At 40.2% G+C, this 19,559-nt stretch overlaps 1 protein-coding gene across 4 annotated transcripts in view; it reads right to left on the bottom strand.

Moving 5' to 3' along the window:
• Nucleotides 1-19,559, bottom strand: part of THADA (THADA armadillo repeat containing) — a 156,260-nt gene that overhangs the window by 22,930 nt on the left and 113,771 nt on the right. For all 4 annotated transcript variants that reach the window (XR_005256532.1, XM_038133724.1, XM_038133725.1 and 1 more), the window contains exons 32-36: nt 13,897-14,309; nt 13,432-13,553; nt 12,045-12,117; nt 10,039-10,183; nt 6,830-6,958 (exon numbers count right to left, since the gene is read on the bottom strand). Coding sequence is in view for 3 of the 4 variants with exons in the window: in XM_038133724.1 (XP_037989652.1) it covers nt 6,830-6,958; nt 10,039-10,183; nt 12,045-12,117; nt 13,432-13,553; nt 13,897-14,309 (882 nt within the window). In the remaining variant the exon portion in view is untranslated. The remainder of the gene's footprint in view (nt 1-6,829; nt 6,959-10,038; nt 10,184-12,044; nt 12,118-13,431; nt 13,554-13,896; nt 14,310-19,559) is intronic.

Below are 19,559 nucleotides of genomic sequence, written 5' to 3'. Positions count from 1 at the left end.
TCCACACCACAGCAGCTGCACCACAGCAAGTCACGTGTCTAGAATGAAAGTGTTCAGTCTATTGTGTGCAGCTGTAGCCACCCACCCAGAGCACTACCAACCACTCCACTCTCAGCTGGCTAGTGGAAGAGCACCAGGCAGCAGTACCAGCGAGCTCTTTCTACAGCCAGATTCTTCTGACTTCATGCTTTTTGTAACCCCTCCATCAAACCTCTAAACAGAGGAAAATCGAATGTCAGAATAGAGAAGAAAACGCACCAGTTTGATTTTAATCAAGCAAAAGAAATGTCATCACCTATGATCTTGCCAGTTAATGCATCCTTAAACCAGTCTGCATGCATGCAATTCCCTAGTTTATGCTTGGGCAATTACCACTTATTCCTCAAAGCCAGGCAGCTGCCAGAACTGGTTTTAAGAGCCACAACTAAAGGAGCTGTCTGGGGCCTCAGAGGCCCATTAGCCTAACCTGAACATCAGGGCAAGTCGCCTAGTGCATGAGAAAAGCAGAACCCTGCACACTAATCTTTGTCCAGGATCAGAGTAACCTGACATTTGTTTTATTCACCACAGTCCTCCCACCTGCCTCACTGGAAGGCTACACCTACAGCACGGAAGTAGAGCAAAAGGTGGTTAATCTATTGCCTAGTCTGGCAAGAGGATGAACACACCAATCACATGGAAAGGAGAGTTCTGAACAGTTTGCTGGCACCTCTTCTTTATATTTCATCGAGAGAGACACAGTGACTTAAAACACGCATACTGCACATAGCAGTGGGGCACAAGCCCCATCTCCAATCCCCACAGCATGGACTTAGCACTTGGCAAGTAAACAGGTCTGGGGAGAGAGGGTTTACTTCACATGCTCATGAACTAAAGCTTTAAGAAATCTATTCAATGCATTTACCCAATGATAAACATGGGCAAGAAAAGCCACTTTTGCTATGGACAAAGTTGGCAGTTACTTTAATGAATAGTTTGAACACAGTTTCAAATGCCAACAAGCAAATGAGGCAATGAATAAAGTATCTTTCTTTACTGTTTCCCATGCAATATGTGGGATGCTTTTATGGTGCAGCTAATCACCACCAATGTTAATGGTATTTTTAGCATTTAAACACTACCAAGGTCCATTTAGCATTTTAGGTTCGCCTGGCACTTACTCATAGCTGTTTCACTAGCAACTGAGTAGATGAAACCTGAGCCACTTGTCCTGAAATGCTTCATAGACTAGTTGTAAAGGACATTTGGGGTACAAGTTTTGGAATCATGCCAGTCACCCATGATTTGCTGATATCACCTGTGGTGTTGATGATGACTGCCAGACCATTGTGCTGCATTAACATCACACAGACTGCTTATCTCTTATCTCTTCCTCAAGTGATTTACTAGATCTTCTAAGGGCACACATGTATGAAAACCTTTTGCACAGCTTTAGGTTCAGCAAGGAAGATTTTTAGAGGACAGGAACAAGAAACATAAATCTGAGCAGGATTTCTTCTCCCCTTGTTTCTTTCAAATGTTAATATAGCGAGTCTGATCGTCCCTTAACTTCCTCTACCTCTGCTAAGGCTTCTTTACACCATCACTGTGCAAAAAAAACCCCACACATAAACCTTCTTCCACTCACAATCATGACAGCCACACCTACTCTAGGTTGATGAAGAAGTTTGGTTTGAATTTGCCTTGACATTTACACTAATGATGTGTGAAAAAGAAATCTGAGGTGCAAGCAACAAGTAGCTTTGCTCTTCTCCATGCTGAGGTGACAGCATGGTTCACAGAGAAAGGTTCTGCTGTCAGATGGTTAGGTCTAAAGTCTTTCTAAGTCTAGAAGAGAATTCAGAGACACCCTGAAAACATTTTAGTGCTTCAATCTAATTCAATGGTATTTTTTCTTCCCTCACCACCACCTCAAGCAGCATATTAACTTCTCCCTTTACACACATTTATACTTGCTGGTCAATAAATAAAATGAAAGTTGCTGAAATGTTCCTACATGCCTGAAACTGTAGGATAAACCTGAAGCAGTATGGCCCCCTATAACAGTCAACACCCAGCAGTGAAGACTTCCACAGGAATCTTAACTCAATCTGCTCTGTAGTGCCATCCCCTTCCCAATAGGATGGTGGAAAGTCAGTTCAGAAGATGGAGTCAGCTTCTTTAAACCAGCCAGCTAATAAATTCATTTTTCCTTGCTGGTGAATCAAAAAAGCAGGACACTTGTCACTTTCACTGATTATTTTCCCCAAAGATAAAAAGTACAATCTATCAAGAAGGGAGCAACCATCAAGAGAAGAAAAGAGAACTTTGCATTGCCTTTTGCTCAGAAACTCCTGGCACAGGAGTATCAGCTATTGCTTATTTCTTAAGCATGTGCAATGGAACCAAAGGAACTAAGTTAGAAATTTTAACCAGTGGATTAAAAGTGACATCATACTTAGAATTACTCAAAAACATAGAGATGCAACAATAACATTAGATTGATTTTCAAAGATGCTCCCACTGCACCCAGTGAAGGTGCTGCCCAGAGTGGGCTGTTTACCTGCCCTGGGCTGCAGCCACACAGCTGAGCCCAGGAGCTAACTGCTCATCTCTGTATAAAACTGCTATTTCACAACAAAAGTAGCAAAAAGTCTTTGAAGTCCTCAACTATATTCCAGAAGGGTATTTAGGCTGCTAAATCATTCAGGAACTTTCAAAAGATTTCCTCAAGTTTGCAAATCTAATTGCTCATTTAAGTTTAATTCAGCTTAATTTTAAAAATCAGCTAAATTGGTGCTAATGCTGATGACACTAAAAATGCCCTTAAACTCATTTAAGGTTAATTTGGTAATTTACCAACATAAAGGTTAAGCTGACTAAAGGTGGTTTTTTATACAGAATTTTATAGAATTTGATTGGCTCAGCTATAATGGTAGAAAAATAGTTTATTCAAACTTCTCTAATACCGACAATACTAACTTCATATCATGCGTCTCTAGATTAAAAAAAAAAAGTCACAGAGGAAAATGACAACAAAAAATACCATTTTTGTTCTAACACAGATACTTGCATTTTTCAGGATATTTAGCAAAGTGATCACCAGTAGGGAAAAAGCACTCTTGTTTCCCCAACTTAAATCATCTTTCTTGTAAGGAGTAACTCTCTGGTATAAAAAATGCTGCTGTGAATAGGTCTAGACTTTACACAGCCATGGGTCACGAATTTAATTAGATTTCAAAGCAACTATTCTACCTTTACACTGAATACAATACTTCCTGTACCCTCCCTCATACTAAAAGGAATAAAACAATCCACCAGAGGTTTACACCTCAATGCATGAGGAAACAACAACAAAGTGTACACACAATACCTTGAGTTAAGGATGGGGATTATATTGTTCCACTTATTAGGAAAAGCTTAACTACCTGCTAAGTTGATATTTTCAGCAAGGAAAACCGAAGCTTTTCTCCTTTCTGGTGAGACAAGATTGTGTTTGACCTGCTCTGCTCAGAAAATGACTGCCATCATCCAACCTCAGTAACTTCCCCTACTAAATATGAGCTTTTGCACATATTAAAAACATAAAACCAGCTTCTCTGTATGAATAAAATAAATTTTAACAGTGAACTTTACTGGCAACAGTAGAGGTTCTTGCCTTCTGTAAGAAAACAAGAGGGCTTGTAGGGTTTTGCTTGGGGGTAAGTAGTAGGGTAGAGTGATGATAGGGGCCCTGCAGTGTATCAGTGTTTGGTCTTCTGAGCTTTTCTCCTGGGGCTACAATTTCCACAGGGTTCTTGTATCACATGTGTTACCATACATTTCTGATTCCACCGCTTACTGCTTTCGTAATTTCAGTGATCCAAAGCTGCATGGATTAGTTACCTGAGGGGACTGGGGGTTTTGTCCTCAACAAAATCATGAGGGAAAAACAAGAAACCAAGTTCATATTCTCCTCCAGGAGCTCATGTAGCATTTCAAAGAATTACACAAGATAGGAGCTGTTACTAGAAGTGAAAGCACACTGTAATAGACAGGATCACTTGCTTCTAGTTTCACATTCTCTAAATGACATGAAAACACCTGTTATTTGACACTATCATAACTGCTACAGGTTTCTGCTGTTATTCAACAACACGCATGTAAAGGAGAACTACGCTGCAAAAACTCTATGAATAGTCTATGCAAATAACTTTGCTACTGTTAACAGCAGTCCAACTTCACCTCAGTCTGCTGAACAGGATGCTAATTCAGCCTTGGTCCTTCCTACTCTACTCTTCCATATGAAAACAAGATGCCAGCTTGCATTACACAGGAAGGGCGGGGGCCAGGCTATAATCACCGATTCTTCTGGATCTCAGTATAAATGAAGCACTTATGACACTGATTCCCTAAGCTGACAATAAATGCAGTTCTTCTGCAGGCAGCTATAGGCTACTCCTCCCTTACATGCTGTGTACACAGTGAGAAAAGAGAATTTTGTGAGGAGTGGGTATGAAGATGCTAGCACCAAAATTTCTGGCATGTCCAGAGCTTGTATTTTGTGAACAGCATTCCTCCTATCGGTATGGCACATTAACAGTAGTAAAAGATGAAACACATCTTTTGAAACACACCCATTCCTACAGTGCAGTATTTCTGGAAATATAACGGCTACTAGGACACAACACTATTGATGCACAAATGAAGCTGAAATTATAATTGTCTCTTTACTCTCTCTTGTCAGCTAGTGGTAATGGTAAGGACATAAAAGTGAAACAATTACAGAATGTATGAAAACAGGTTTCTAAATGTCCATTACTATTTCTGATCTCAAGTCATCTTTCTGATCTCATGAGAAAACTACTGGGCCACAATACTAATTTATCATTGTATAATGGAAATCAAAAAGTCAGTTAATTTATGATATCCAGTAATTTATTAAAAAGTAAGAATTTTAAAGAGAGCTGTTTCACAGCTTCTATCAATTTCAGACTGTGGGTTTAGTTATCTTAGTCAGTGCTGCGATGAAAAATCAGACTTTCATGGTATGAAAACTTGAAAAAAAAATAAGCAGATATTTGAATGTCATTTAAAAATTCCCACGACAGAGAGGTCTGGTGATCCATGATATGTCTAAACCACAGACACAAACATACTGCATACTCTCACATGAACATGAAAATAAAGGGGATAAATGAAAGTAAACAAACAACGTACAAAGATGAGCTTGTTTTAATCTGGCTAAAAATAAAAAACACAAGGGCAGAATTGCTCCCCCAAAAGCTAGAAAGCAAATCACAAAAACTGAAAAGAGTTTAGTGGGGGAAAAAAGATCACAGGAAGGAACACCAATGGTGAAAAATGGACATGAAAGGAAACTGAATTATATCTTTTCAAATGCAGCATTCTCTTCTAGTCACATAAGACATACATTAATTTCATTGCAAGAAGTTTAAATGAAAAACAGGAAGGCACAGCTAAGTGTAACTAAGGGGTTAACAGAAGTTTGGGGAGTGGGGTCCCTATCCTAATTAGGAACATAGCAAATAAAAAACAATTATGTTATCTTCTCAATTGTGGTCACTTCAGCTTTACAAAGTGGCAAGCTATAAGAGCAAGGACTGAGGTGACCTTAGTATTAATTAGGAGACAGAGGACAGAGCTCTCATCCAGTTACAGGAAAATATCCCTTGGCACCAGGATACAATAGGGAAGAAGGGAGAAGATACAGGACTCAGACAGACAATCCAGCACTGTATTATTCCCAAAGAATGTACCATCTTGAGAAACTTGAGGATGCCCCCAAAGGCCAGCACTGGGGACCTGAGGCACATGCACACAGAGCCCCTTGATACTCAGGAGAGCTGTAGCTGGGACTAGAGAAACTGTCAGAGCTGTGGGATTTAGCAGGAAGATGAAAGCTGTCCATGCCATATCCCTCCTTTTACCTTCTTCTACCCCATAGCTGTGTGCCTGAATGGTGCCAGCTCAAAACCATACCTGCCACACGAGCAGATTCCTGGCTACTTCTATCTATAACAGTGGCAAACATCATTTTACTGCTTTTTCTTATATTTTTTAAACCACAGAACTGCTTCATCTCAAACCTAGCAGAAGTTCACATGGAGAGGGCTGACTAATTTGAACTGACCACAGACAAGTTGGTACAGGCATTACTGAGTAACACAGACCAGGGACCACCAGAGAGTGATGAGCTTGGTAGTAAACTCTAATTTATTCCCAACGCATGGAAGAATGTGTCAGCAAAGACTCTCAAAGTGAAGCACGTTAATTAGTTAAGCCTACTCAAGTTTTGTGGGTATTTTAAAATTAACAAGGTTGAGTAAATTAGGGCAAGCAGACAAAAGGCCCACATCCTTAGAAGCGCATTGTGGCTATGCTGTGAATTGTCCTGTTGACAATTGTTGGATCTAAATGGATTTCAAGGTCTAATAATGAATCAATGAGTTGAATACTGCTTCCCAGATTCCTATCTGTGATTAGGCTCTTAAAACAACGTGGTATTCAAGGAGTGTCTTGCATTGCATTGTTAGACCAGAGCTGGTATTAAAGAACTTTCAAACTGAAATTATGTGAGTATTGACTCATCACAGCACGAACCATAAAGCTGAGTGAGTCCTGCTGTTGTCTTTTTTACATCTCCATGTAATTATATGCAAATTAAACCAAGAACAGTAAAAGCAAAATAATAAAGCATGGTGGGCATCAAATTTGCTGTTATCTTTTATGGTACATAATTCTAGGAGATGGACGAAGCACCTTACAGTTAGCAAGAAATTTGTGACGAGAAGAGAAACACTTCTGCCTCCCAAACATTCAATAATGTTTAAAAGTAATGTTAACATACCTCCTTCATTGCTCTTTTTTTTTGACTGTGCCACTTGTATGACTTCAGCAGCAGCATCCCTTACTACCAAGTCTTCATTCTGCAGCAGTAGAATCACACATTTCCACAGACCGAGGGTATCAGACAGTCCTAGATTTATTTGTGGACAAAAATTAGATTTCTGTTTCTTATATGCATTCAAAGTTAGAAAGCTCTGTTTCCACACCTAAACACAAGACATGAAAGACATTGGCAAACCACTGAGAAAAAGACTGGCAATACAACCAAAGTATTTTCAGCATCTGTGAACCTTTTCTAGGTGGCAGACTCAGTTTGGTTCAAACAGGGGGCAACAGATAAGAGAATGGGTTCTCTATCTGGGTTCAACTTTAGTCGTGAGTGCTCTCCATTTTCTACCATTTCTAGGAGTGCAGAATTCCTGTTTGGCAACTTCAAAAAGTCTGTGGCTGGCTGGAGACTCATCACTGATCAACACACTGATCATGGATTTGCTGCTGCAATCTGCCTGGAGCAGAGGCTGCCAAATCAAGCTTTCTTCAGGTACTGCCAGTAGTGCTGGACAGAAGTGCCATTCCCTGCTGGAAACAGCAATTGACCACACCTTCCAGGGATCCACCTGTCACCTCCTTCTCCCACATCCAGCGTCCCCAGCACTCACCAGCAGGCCCTGCCAGCCTTACTCTCTGCTGGAAACAAGTTCAATCCATGGGGTGATTACACGTACACAGCTAAGACTAACCAGAGAGAAGTGCCAAGAGGGAGGTGCTGAGCTGGTAATGCTCAAGCAGGCAGACAGCACACAGCACTCCCGTGGCAATCCACACCTCATAAGCCATGCTGCCCTTGCAGACCCTCGTGCCATTTACTGCTGCCACACCACGCGTGACTAGCTCAAGTCACACGCCTGTACTCCTAGGTCTGCTGGGGTATTTTTCAGCTGACTTTTCAGGTCTTGTTGAACATCCTGATTAAAGGAATCCACTGGAAGCTCACTTTAAGATGCAGCCAGCTGTGAGATATTACTTTCTGGTGACCACAGACAACACAAGAGTGTTTCATTGCTGGTTTTCTTCTACCATGTTTTCAGCAGGTTTGTCAGAGATTTGTATTACAAGGGCTAGCCAGACAAATACATAGCTGTATTTCACAGCTTGGCCAAAGTAAATTGCTCTAGGCTTTACTACACAGGCAGAAGCATTCCTGTATTACCTGTAACTTCCCTATGTGACACACTCAATAATATTATACTGGTACAGCTAGGGCAGCATAATTATTCCCCTAGAGATTCAATATTCAGATTTCCCACCTAAACAAGTTTCTATTGTATTATTTTATCTCCAGAAGCAGTGGAAGTCTACAAAGGGAATTTGCATATAAAGACCTTTTCTGAACCCTCAAGCAGCCTGATGAAGAGATGATGGGGTCACCCAGAACATACAGACTGGCATTCACTCTCTTTCTCTTAGGAACACAGTAATGGAAGCTCTTGGGACTGACTACAACTCCATTTCATACAACCACAGTTTCCTTTAACTCCTACTTTTTACTATATGTGGTCAAGCAAGCTGATGCAGAAGAAGGCACACAAGTCAGAGCTGTTTACATGCACACAAACCCTTCAAGGGAATTATCCTGGGTTTATATCACTACAACTAATCATCAGCCCATGCCCTTGATTTGCCAAACTCCTCACTGCAGTACTGACAGTTTCACAGTTGTGAAGATCCCCAGATTGACACTGCTAGGTACTATGAATCTTTCTTCCCCTGGATCAATTTTCAGAGCAAAGAGCTAATTCAGATGGTTTGCCCACTGAGGCCTTGGGGGTCTATTTTCTGGGCTGTTTGGGGAGCATTTATTTTTGTTTACTTGTCTGTTTTCATTTGGGTTTTTTAGGATTTTACACAGGATACAAACTGCTGCTATGTTTTATTTCAGACCTTCACATCTGCCTGACTGGAAAGCATGGAAATCAGCAACTGTTTTGACAAGATCAAAGAGGAAACTGTTGTCCATCATCTATGGACCACATCCAAATAGTAACAGATGAGTAGCACACCATTTGGGAGTTTTTCACTCCAATACTTCCACTGCCTTCATTTGACATAAAATGGTAATGATGTCTGTATTATGATGGGCTTTATCTAGATGGTGAAGGTTAAGATTTCCAGAGCTGATACTATAAACACTTAATAGTGCAATGTCTACCTCAGATAGATTTAGCTCTGGTGAATGTTACCAATACCTCTTAAAAGGCGCATCTCAAAATAATAGCTAATTTTTGCCAAAACCACCATCTATGGATTAAGAAATATACTGTTCTTTTTGTAGAAGAGATATTTGTATCCAGGCCACATGGATGGACCAAAGCTACTTAAACTAAAAACATACACGTAACTACAGTGGAGTGAAGTATCATGGAGTTAAAAGTATCTATAACTGTCTGTCCTGTTCAGGATGCAAAAGAATTTCTTTATTATCATCTAGTACTACCTATTCTTGCATATCTCCTGGCTCTTTAGTCACAAAATCCCCCCATTTTCTATTCACAGGAGGCAGGGGGGGAAAAAAGCTAAAAGAAAAACCCCATCTATTCTCCAGAACAAAACAAAGTTTCACTTAGCTTTGCCTCCCAGACACTATATGTACAGTTGAATAAGGCCATATAGGGGTTTTTCGTTCTTCTCCTTTCTTTGTTTTCTAAAGAGACAGTCTAATGTTAACTTCAAACATAAATCCTTATACCTGGGAGATACAATGTGATCCAATTATTAATTATTCTTATAGTAGAACGTGTCTCTCATTTCTAGACCAAAGACCTTCCTTTCAACATCCAGCCAGCACAGCTTTGTTACACTCCCAATGTTAAACTAAACTATGTCTAGCCCACCAACAGAGTACTAAAGAAAGATTCAAGTCACAGAACAATTGCAAGCCAGTAGTTCTGTACACCAGCGTATAGTGACCTGGAGACACAACATCACATGTACCCCTTCCGCTGAGTTATTGCCAGAGGCTGGGCACATGTGCTTTTCCTACCAGAATTTGAATAAATCTGTATGTTTAGTAATTAAATAAATCCTATTAAAATTTTCAAAAAACACTGTTTGATGTAATTATGTTTTGACTGTGCATACACATACATTTGAAATCATGTATTAATGGATTTCAGAAAAAAAGATCCAGAAAATTACTTTCAAGCTACTTACCAAGAATGAGCTTGTCACTGCTCAGAAGGAATGATGTTATACTTTTAAGAACTTCAGCAGCTGCTAACAGCATCTCTGTCTCTTGCTCATCTCCACAAAAATACATTATCAGCTGAACCCATTTTTCCAAGACTTCTTCTGAAATCTGAAGGCACAGAAGATGTGAGAAGCATGCTGTACCTCTTCCCATCACATTGAACCATGGCCTGCCTAAGGCATACTGCTCATTAGTAAATGCCTGGTTTTTCCAAAGTGGTGAAACCCACATTAACATTTAAAAGTTGGGAAATTTTCTTTTAGTTAGAGCAGTATACACATGCAAGTTTTTGACTGTGTCCCTTCACAGCAGAGTCACAATTACCACACAAGTCAAAGCGCATTTTTGTGTCCTCAGTCCTTCCACACATGCAAGCCAAGGACAAATACAATGGTCCTTTGCTGAATTCCAGAGTGTTCCTCTCTGCCCATCCCTCCAGCCTGTCAAGGTCCTTCTGAAGAGCTGCAGAGCCCTCTGGGGTATCATCCACTGCTCCCAGCTTTGTGCTGTCAGTGACTTGCTGAGGAGGCACCTGCCCCTTCACCCAAGTCACTGATGAAGAAGTTAAACTATACTGGGCCCAGTATTGACCCTTGGGACACCACAAGTGACAGGGCTCCAACTAGACCCTGTGACACTTTATGACCCTCTGGGATGTGCTTTATGACCCTCTGGGATGTGCCATTCAGCCACTCCTCAACCCACCTCATTAACTATGGAATAAATGAAACCTCAGTCAAACTCTGCCTCATTCTGCCTGGTACAGGGCCACGTACCTGCACTGCACAAAGGGACACAGCCAGAGCGTGTCCTACAGATTCTATAATGGGTGAAAACAAAAAATCAAAATCTCCCACAATGTTACAATTATTCAAATTTCAAGCAGACACATGGACGGACTACGTAGAAAGACAGAACTTAACTTTTACCTCATGGAAGAGAAAATCCCTACCTCAGATGTAAATATTGAATGCAAGCTCAAAGAAAGAATTTAGATGGAAATCTGAAGTACCTGGCCTTTCCCAAAGCCAAAAGCTTTCTCTGTAGGTATATCTTAGATCTCCCATGGTTTATATGCTTTTTAGAGACAGTTGTTGCAGAATTTCTATTTAAGATTTTTACAGCATTTTTCATTAATTCTGCTTTGATATGTTAACTTTAAGTACTCACACTGTGCCTCTCCTTTATCAAAAAAGATTTAATATCATAATTCATGTTCCTCAATTCTTGTGTGCAAATGTGATATTATATTTTTTATAATGAGGCATGGTTATTAGCATATAATAAGAAACTATTCTGCTGCTCATTGTATGAAAAATAATAGCTTTGTAAGGAAAATAATCTTCCTTTTAAAACAAATCATGAGAATTTTGTTTGTTTTAAAATATCCACTATGTGGATTTAAAAATATTTTTAAAAACGTCTAGCACTAAAGCTGCTTTTGCACTGCTCTACACATACATATGTGACATCACAGACTGACAATTTAAAATCAAAAGAAATCTGAGCTGGCTGGGAACTGCACCCAACCACTACTTCAGCTTCGTGCCTTCCCACCCGACGTGCTCTCCTGTGGGCTTTCCAAAAATCAAGAAACCACAACAAAGCTGCAGCTCAGTAAATGGGCTGGATTCAGAACAAGTATTAAACACCACAGGCATTTCCCTTTCTACATTATAGTGACCATTTTGGATGTGCTCAGAAGCTGAAATTACTCCATCAAAAATATTTATGTATGTATTTAACTTGAAATTACTTTGAGAGGGATGTACTGAGATGATATTCATGGCTGTGTCGTTTCAGAACATGGCAGCGTATTCAGAGAGGAAGACATAATAAAGAACATCAAAAATGATGAATGGACACAAGAAAACACAAGCTTGGGGCTTGGATCTAAAAGAAGCCACATTACTGCAATCACTAAAAACTTCAGAATTACAAAACTGTTAAGCAGCTCCATTTCCCTTACCTGCTGATGGTTCTGCAAAAGGTGAATAATCAATTTGGAGGCAAATTTGAGAGCTATGGTTTGACCTTCAGGGCTGAGAAAAAAAGGCAAAGGACATATCAAAAAGCCAGCTATTTCTGTCATCATTCCATCTCTAGAAGAAAACCAGCCAGCTCTAAATTATTTCAGATGATCACCAATGGATATTTTTCAAGCTGAGCACTTGAAGCTTTTACATTAGAGATCTAGATGTTAGCTAAGTTCTCAGCTGACATGCAAACAAAACATGCCCTCACTTTCACTTCTCTCATGTTTACTTTATATTTACATACTTCTCATAGATGAACACATTTGAAAATGGAACCTGAGTCAAATAAACCAGGCATTATTTTAAATTGCGAACAAATGCATCTCTTGAAGCTGGTGTTTAGCTGCAGGAATATCTCTGCTAGAGCTGCTATGCAGGATCTAAGGATATGGCTCTGGGCACCATGGCTGCTGAAGCCTATTCCCATCATGGGGAATGCAACACCGGAGCAGCAAGGCCTGCTATTCCAGCCACTTCCCTCTAACAGCACCAGTCAGTGTTATTTTACCAGCAGTAGCTTACTTCCTCCCAGAAATGACCACTCCCGTCATCATTTGAACTTGAACAATTCAGTGCAAATCAGCAGCAAATATGCACAGCTGCAAAATGCAGTTCTACACTCCATACCCTCCATATTCAATGTTTGTAACACTGGACTGCAATGTTTGCATGGCTTAAAAAACTATCAGAAACAGGATGTCATACCCTTAGTCTGGACACTGTAAGCCTGTTTGTGCATTCCATTAAGAATGCACGGGCACAGCTTCTAATTCAGTAGGACCTACAATCTGGCTCCAGATTTTCAGTGCTTTCTGCTGACTTTACAGTCTGTATATGGAGTGCAAACCCTAAGGATTAGGATTAACCATTTCTGCCAATCCAACAAGTTAAATGAGATCTGTCGTTCTTTCTACAAACCATCTGCCCCTAAACCAGGATAGGAGGGATGGCATATTCACAGCAAATGAGCGTAGGGCTGGATCATTAATACTAATTACAGTAAAGTGGGTGTTTCCCAATTACCATTCAGAAAGAACTGTGCTCACTGGCTATCACTGGACAGCCAAAGCAACTTCTTGTTTCAGGAACTGTACAACTGGATATTTCCAGGGTGCTAGTATGACTTGTGGGCCTTTTGAATAATTCAGATCAAGGTCTTCTCTGAAAAATTCTCATGAACCCACTTTGTTTAAATAAGCCACACTCTCTTTTCTGAAACACAGATTTTTAAATGAAAGTGCAGTCCCAAACCAATATATTAATGTTCAACGTTGAAAGTTTTTAAAATTTAAGTATTTCAACATGCATGACAGACCATACCTGCTGGAGATACCTGCAAGGTTTAAACTCCAGGTTAAGAGCTCATTTGGATTCATTTTTATCGAGCATTCAGTCTTTGGAAGCACCTTTCTGAGATCCATATTATAAAGAATTTCCAGCACCTGCAGACACAATGCACAAAGAATTCACAGACAGTCTCAACAGGAATATGCACATCTGAGATCAATAAAACACTGATTTAAGTTCCACTCCAAGAACAAAAAGATTCTCTCTGGACAGTTCTAAGAAAGGAAAGAGGAAGTTCTTGCTTTTACACAAGAACATCTGTTACAAAATTACTGCACAGCTCCTGTTCAGTGTCAAAAAACCCCAACTAGTCACCTACTTCTTAAAAAGCATATTGCATGTTTGAAATATATTTTTGAAAATTACAAACATGATCTGAAAATTAAAAACATAATTTACTGAAAACATAAAAAATGTCAAAAAAAAGCACCCTCTTACCTTGCAAAAACACTGGGGATTTGTTTCCTTCAGAGCCATTGTGAGAAGAGTGTCTTCCAAATCAGTGGGTAAACATAATACACCTGCTCTTCCTTCTGCAATGTGCTTGGAATTTCTTTGTTTCAGGCACAGCAGTATTGCTTCCAATGCCAGCAGACGCACTTCATGGAACTCACAGTGCAGAAGATGAGCCACTGACAGTGAGGGCTTGGCCATTTCCTTTGCAGCAGCTGAACCACAGCTCGGGATGTCAGGACCTGCAGTCACTGACAGCACTGATATTACAAGTTTGGTGATGCTCTGGAGATACTGTATCAGTCCTGGTACTGCAGTTGAGTAGGGAACACCAGACATCAACTCAGAATCTGAAATTACTCTTTTCATCTCTTCCCAAAAGTCAAGGAATTGCATTCCTGCAATGAGAGTAACACTTAGTGAAACTAAGTGATGCTGCCATCTCCTCCAGACCGTGAAGCTGACAAATATCAGGAATGCAAAAGGTATCATAAGGTAAATCCAGGCATGATGAAATGAAAATCAGAGTTCTCCTACATTTTAAACTGATTCCAAATTATAAAAAAGCTTTGCTAGATATCGCATGCATTCATATTTAAATCAAATGAAACAAGGACACAAAATTTTCTGAGAACTGTGATTGTTCAACACATGAGCTGGAAGTTTCAAACAACTTGAAAAATGCAGCAGTACCTTGCAGACTGCCTGCAATCTTTACCAATTACATCTGTTTGGTAAGTATTTCTTTCAATCAGGCTAGTAATACAATATTGCAAATTGTACAAGCCTCCCATTTCTACCATTGCAGAAAGTTATTAACACAAATAAACTATTAAATATCTGTGGAAAAAAATGTGGATAGTTAGCTCTAAAATCAAAGGCCAGACTGAACATAGTGCTGTCTGTCAGACTACTCAGCTGCAAATGAAATCAGGAGAAATTATGACAGAGGTCATTCTGATAACATTGAAAATCTCATGCCTTCATAGTTTTAGTCAGAAAAAAATGCTATTAAGAAGATGCCCCTTCAAGATAAACAGACCTGTCCTGTGTGTATCAGTCTAACGAATTTACTTACTAAAAAAAAACAGGATACTTTTCCTATTCTTATTCATTTTGAACAGTTAACATAGGTAAGAATACAAAGGAGCTGCACTGTAACCCCTCTTAGGTATCAGCCCAGGAACTGTGACACTTCAGCCATTTACACTGGCACAACCTTGTCCACATGGCCCAGCACAGCCTGAGAACATTCTTTAGTGCTTGGCCACCTCCTGGAGCGAACAAAGAGGCCACTGCCATCTGTGATACCAGAGGGTTTCTGGCTTTAGCAGAGCTGGCAATGTAGACACAAAATAAAGAAAAAAGTCATCAATGGTCCTATTTCACACCCACATAGACTGAAATACTCAAGTGTCTTAAGTTCAACCTTCTCCATCATCAGCAGGAATAAACCATTTTATAATATTGAAACCATTTTGCCCACTTCAGTGTCTGTATAGTTTGCAAGAAAATGAACATGCTATACCCCCCAAAATTCAAATGCAAGTAGGGGAAAATCACAAAAGAGCAGAGAACAGTGCCACTACTGCCAGGGGATGTAGGAAGTTTAGGTTTTTTAAAGGTAAAAATGCACTAAAGGCAAATACAAAGATTAAACAAACTTACATTTCTCCAGTATCTGTAAGAAGACAATTCATTGCCATGTAACTTTGCTATTTATAATTAAACACTGAGCACAGCTAAAAGCCTGTCCAAATAGTCCTGCTAAATTCTTGAATTTGACATAAAGCCGCAGTACAAATATAGATTCATTTTGTTGTCCATGAAGACATTTCCCTAAGCCTTCTATTTACAGTTAAATATCCTGCCCTTTCATATTCAGATTCTTCTAAAGCCATCTTAATTTGTTTGACATTTACACCGAAAGTTGACAGGGTTGTACATGGTCTAGCACATAAGACAGAACCATTTCTGAGTAATTCTGGACACACTTCAAAGAAATGTAGTATTTGTAAAAAATTTTCAGACATATTGCCCAACCGTTAGCTCTGTCATTCACATTTTCGCTACAGTTTCTTTTCTGAAGGGACTTGATGCAGTCAGAGAACTCCAGTATCAGCGCAAAGCCATCTCACAGCATTATCCTCTACATGGCACAGCTGACTTCTGTCTCATAGCAATGCAAACTTGTATCTTTATTTGCTACAATTCTAAACCGCCTCCAAACACACTGCTTTTACACACTGGCATCACAGCATAACCTAGCATTAATGCCCATGTCACACGACACATATCCAACTGCCAGAATTCCTTAATTTCTGAACTGTCTGGTTGCCTTGGAGAGGGATTAGGCCTTCGTCTCAGTTATTACACAGCCTGAGTCCACAGACAGCAGTTTAACAACAGAAATAATCCCAGGCAGCTGAAAGAAAAAGGTTCAAGGTCAAACACCTCAGTTCAAGAAGACAAACAGCTTCGGTTTTGGAGCGCTGCACCCTCTCCGGTTCCTGCCTGCTCCCCTCCTCAGCAGCCTTTCAGCAACACACACATCCACTGGCTCAGCTCTTCAAACCAAGGGGGTATTTGTAAGTATACTGCAAGAGAAATGCTTTCATCTCCTGTCCACATTGCTTTATATTGAGGTAAGCTACATGCAAGCAGTAATGGGAAAGCTGACAGGATGGAAGGGTCAAAGCTCCAGAGCAGGGAAAGGGAGAGCAGTATTAAGTGCACACAGAAAGAGATAGAGAGGGAGCGAGAGAAAAAAAAAATTAGGGAAAGGGGGGAGGGTGTCTTCCATTTTGTTGGTGTCAATGCTGCCAACTTTGCCACAGCCTGCAACTCAACATCAGAGAGAGTTGTGACCCTCCCATGGACTCCAGGAGCTGGCCATGCACTGACCTTCCAACTCAGCAAACTTTCATTTGTGTTTTGCAAGGCCAGCACAACTTATCTTTATGTCTTCATTTTCGAAGGGGAAAACTACTTGCATATTTAAAACATAGCAGAGCTACTCGCTCCCAGAACGACTAGCTTGCAGAGACTGTGATACAAGAGCCTTTGGCAACAGATCCTCTTTTTCTGTACATATCAAATACTTCTGCTTTGGAAGCCTTCTGGATGACTTCTTTTTTTTCCCATGCAATTGTGAAAGACTGGACACTGTGGCTCATCTATTTTACAGAAAGTCTCTTTAAAACTGGATGTCTCAATGGCAAGGCCGTCAGCAAAGTAAGACTGTCTGAATATTTGCTTAGCCTCAGCACACCAGAAAGCAAATCCTTCTGCATTCATCTTGTGCTCCACATGCTCTCCAACACTCTTTTTTCACACAAATATGTACAAAAGGAAAGAATGCCCCCGTCTTATTACAATGCAGTGGAAATATTCCTGCTTTCAACTTCATCACTAAGAAGTCTTTCCAGGCTTTCATGTAAATGTTTTTTCATCTGCTTAGCTTTAAGTAAACTCTTTCCTTTGGCTTACATCAAAATATCCAACTAAACCAGAAAACCGCACTAGTTCCCAAAGTAAATGTCAGCCTCTGTTGTTAAGATACAGTAACAACATACTTTTATTTACAAACAAACATCACTATACAGTTTGAATGACCAGCTGCTGTGAGAAGGGAGAACAAATTTTGGCTGACCAAAGAAGGGTCCTGGCAAACAGCAGTCTCTCCAGGGTGCTGACAGATGCAAAAGAGCCCTCAAGAATTAAGTGGATTTAATTTTATTTTTTCCCCCTTAAGGATTGCTTCATTTGTGGGACAGGAAGAATTTCAGCCTGTTTCTAGTACAGGAGACATCTTACACAACCATTTGGTTCTCTTCAACACCCGACACAAACACCCTCAGTCCCCCACACCGATACACGCACACATCATCTATGTCACGGCATCTAGGTTTGAGGAGCTGTTTTTTTAATCCTATTTGTGATCAAATGATGTTCTGTCATGTATATGGAGTAAAATGGTCTTCCACCATCTGAAAAGAAAGAGGAAAGGAAGAGGAGCAGAATGGAACTAGTAGACTGGATGACTCTCCAGTTATAAACCTCCTCAAAATTTAGCAGCTCCCAAACCTGCACCCTGCCTGTCTCTCTTCTGCTCTTCACAGCAGTGGCAGGCAGGATCTTTTCAGTCTGTTCCCAGAGTAAGCAGATACATAGAGCAATGACAGAAAAATGTCCCTGCTCAGGAAGTAACAAACCATGGACATTTCACCTGATATTTCATCTCAGAGGCACTACAGCCTGTTCAAAAGTGAGAGAAGTAATCTGAATTCCTTCCATATCTAAATCTAAACTTGCTTCACCTCCTTGCAGAATTGATACATTTCTGTAGGATTTGGTAATTTCGCAGTGATTATTTAGCTACTGCCAAGTGGACAACTCTCCTGATCATCAGGTGTACTGTGTGAGGGGCTTCCTTCTGTTCATGTGATTAGTATAGCTCTAAGTATTTGTATCTAGATAAATACTGAGATTAGATCCTGTATGCACGCCCTTGAGCATCCAAACCATCAAAACCTTGAGCATCCAAACCATCTTCCATGTTCCTTCAAGAGGCTCCAGAAAAAAAGAACAAAGCAGGGGAAAAGGGGGGGGGGGGGGGGGCGGTTACGACCAGCATTAGAAAACTTACTGACCCTCGGCAAGAACAGACAAAATTTGCAAGAGCAGCAATAAAATGCTGCTTTGCCTGCAGTATATTGTTATGGGAAGGGGCTCTGAGCATCAAAAATCTGGATATTCCTCATTATTCAACAAGACCGGCAAGAAAGTGCAATTGTTTATGAACTGAGGTTAAAATCCACTCTCTAACTACCATCCACAGACATCTGAATAGATCATATGAATAGGGAGTAGGCTGAGAGGTAATCAGTGCCAAGAAGAGATTTTCCTAGACAAATACTAAGGAAAAGTATTTTCTTTTGTGTTTTTCCTTTTTATTAAAAGTGGATTAGGCAAAGTCACTGCTAAATGGAAATAAAACCACAAAGAGAACAGAAAAGTCTGTTTCATTACACAGCCATACTAAGGTGACTGTTGATGATCATAAAAAAGGCATATTCTAAGCAGGATGTTTTCTTTTAAAGACATCTGCAACTTCTTCAACATCAGAGACTAGGCATTAGAACTCACAATACAATTCAAAACTACAAACATGACTGATTACCAGAATCCATGGATAATTTATTGTTGAGGACACAAGCACACAAGCATCCCATTGCATTTTGTACAGCATAAGGGAAAGTTTCCAAAGGAAAAAAGAAGGGGAAAAAAACCCGTTATATCTGGACACTGAAACAGCTATTTTTTCTTACAGGTGTTTTTTTCTTACAGCTTCTCTCTGGCCCAGCACTGACTTTTCCAGTATTTTACATCCATATAAATTTATAAAACCCCACAGAGACAGTGCAAGTCAGTCAGTGGTACCTGTTGGAATCTAAAGAGAACCTGATTTTGAAAGGATGAGCAGTCTCTGTCTTCACGTGGGGACAGAATTGTGAGTGCTAACACTAATGAACGTGACCAATTCCACTTTCCTCTAGTGTCACCTATCTCATGGAACACCTTTCCATATTCCCTGCTCAACAGAGCATTCCAGCAGTATCATGCCTTCCCTCCACAACCCTCCTCTG

The sequence above is a fragment of the Motacilla alba genome, chromosome 3, assembly GCF_015832195.1.
Source record: "Motacilla alba alba isolate MOTALB_02 chromosome 3, Motacilla_alba_V1.0_pri, whole genome shotgun sequence".
Classification (NCBI taxonomy): Eukaryota; Metazoa; Chordata; class Aves; order Passeriformes; family Motacillidae; genus Motacilla; species Motacilla alba.
The sequence above is the reverse complement of the archived record's forward strand: the minus strand, read 5'-3'. Positions and strand labels throughout refer to the sequence as shown.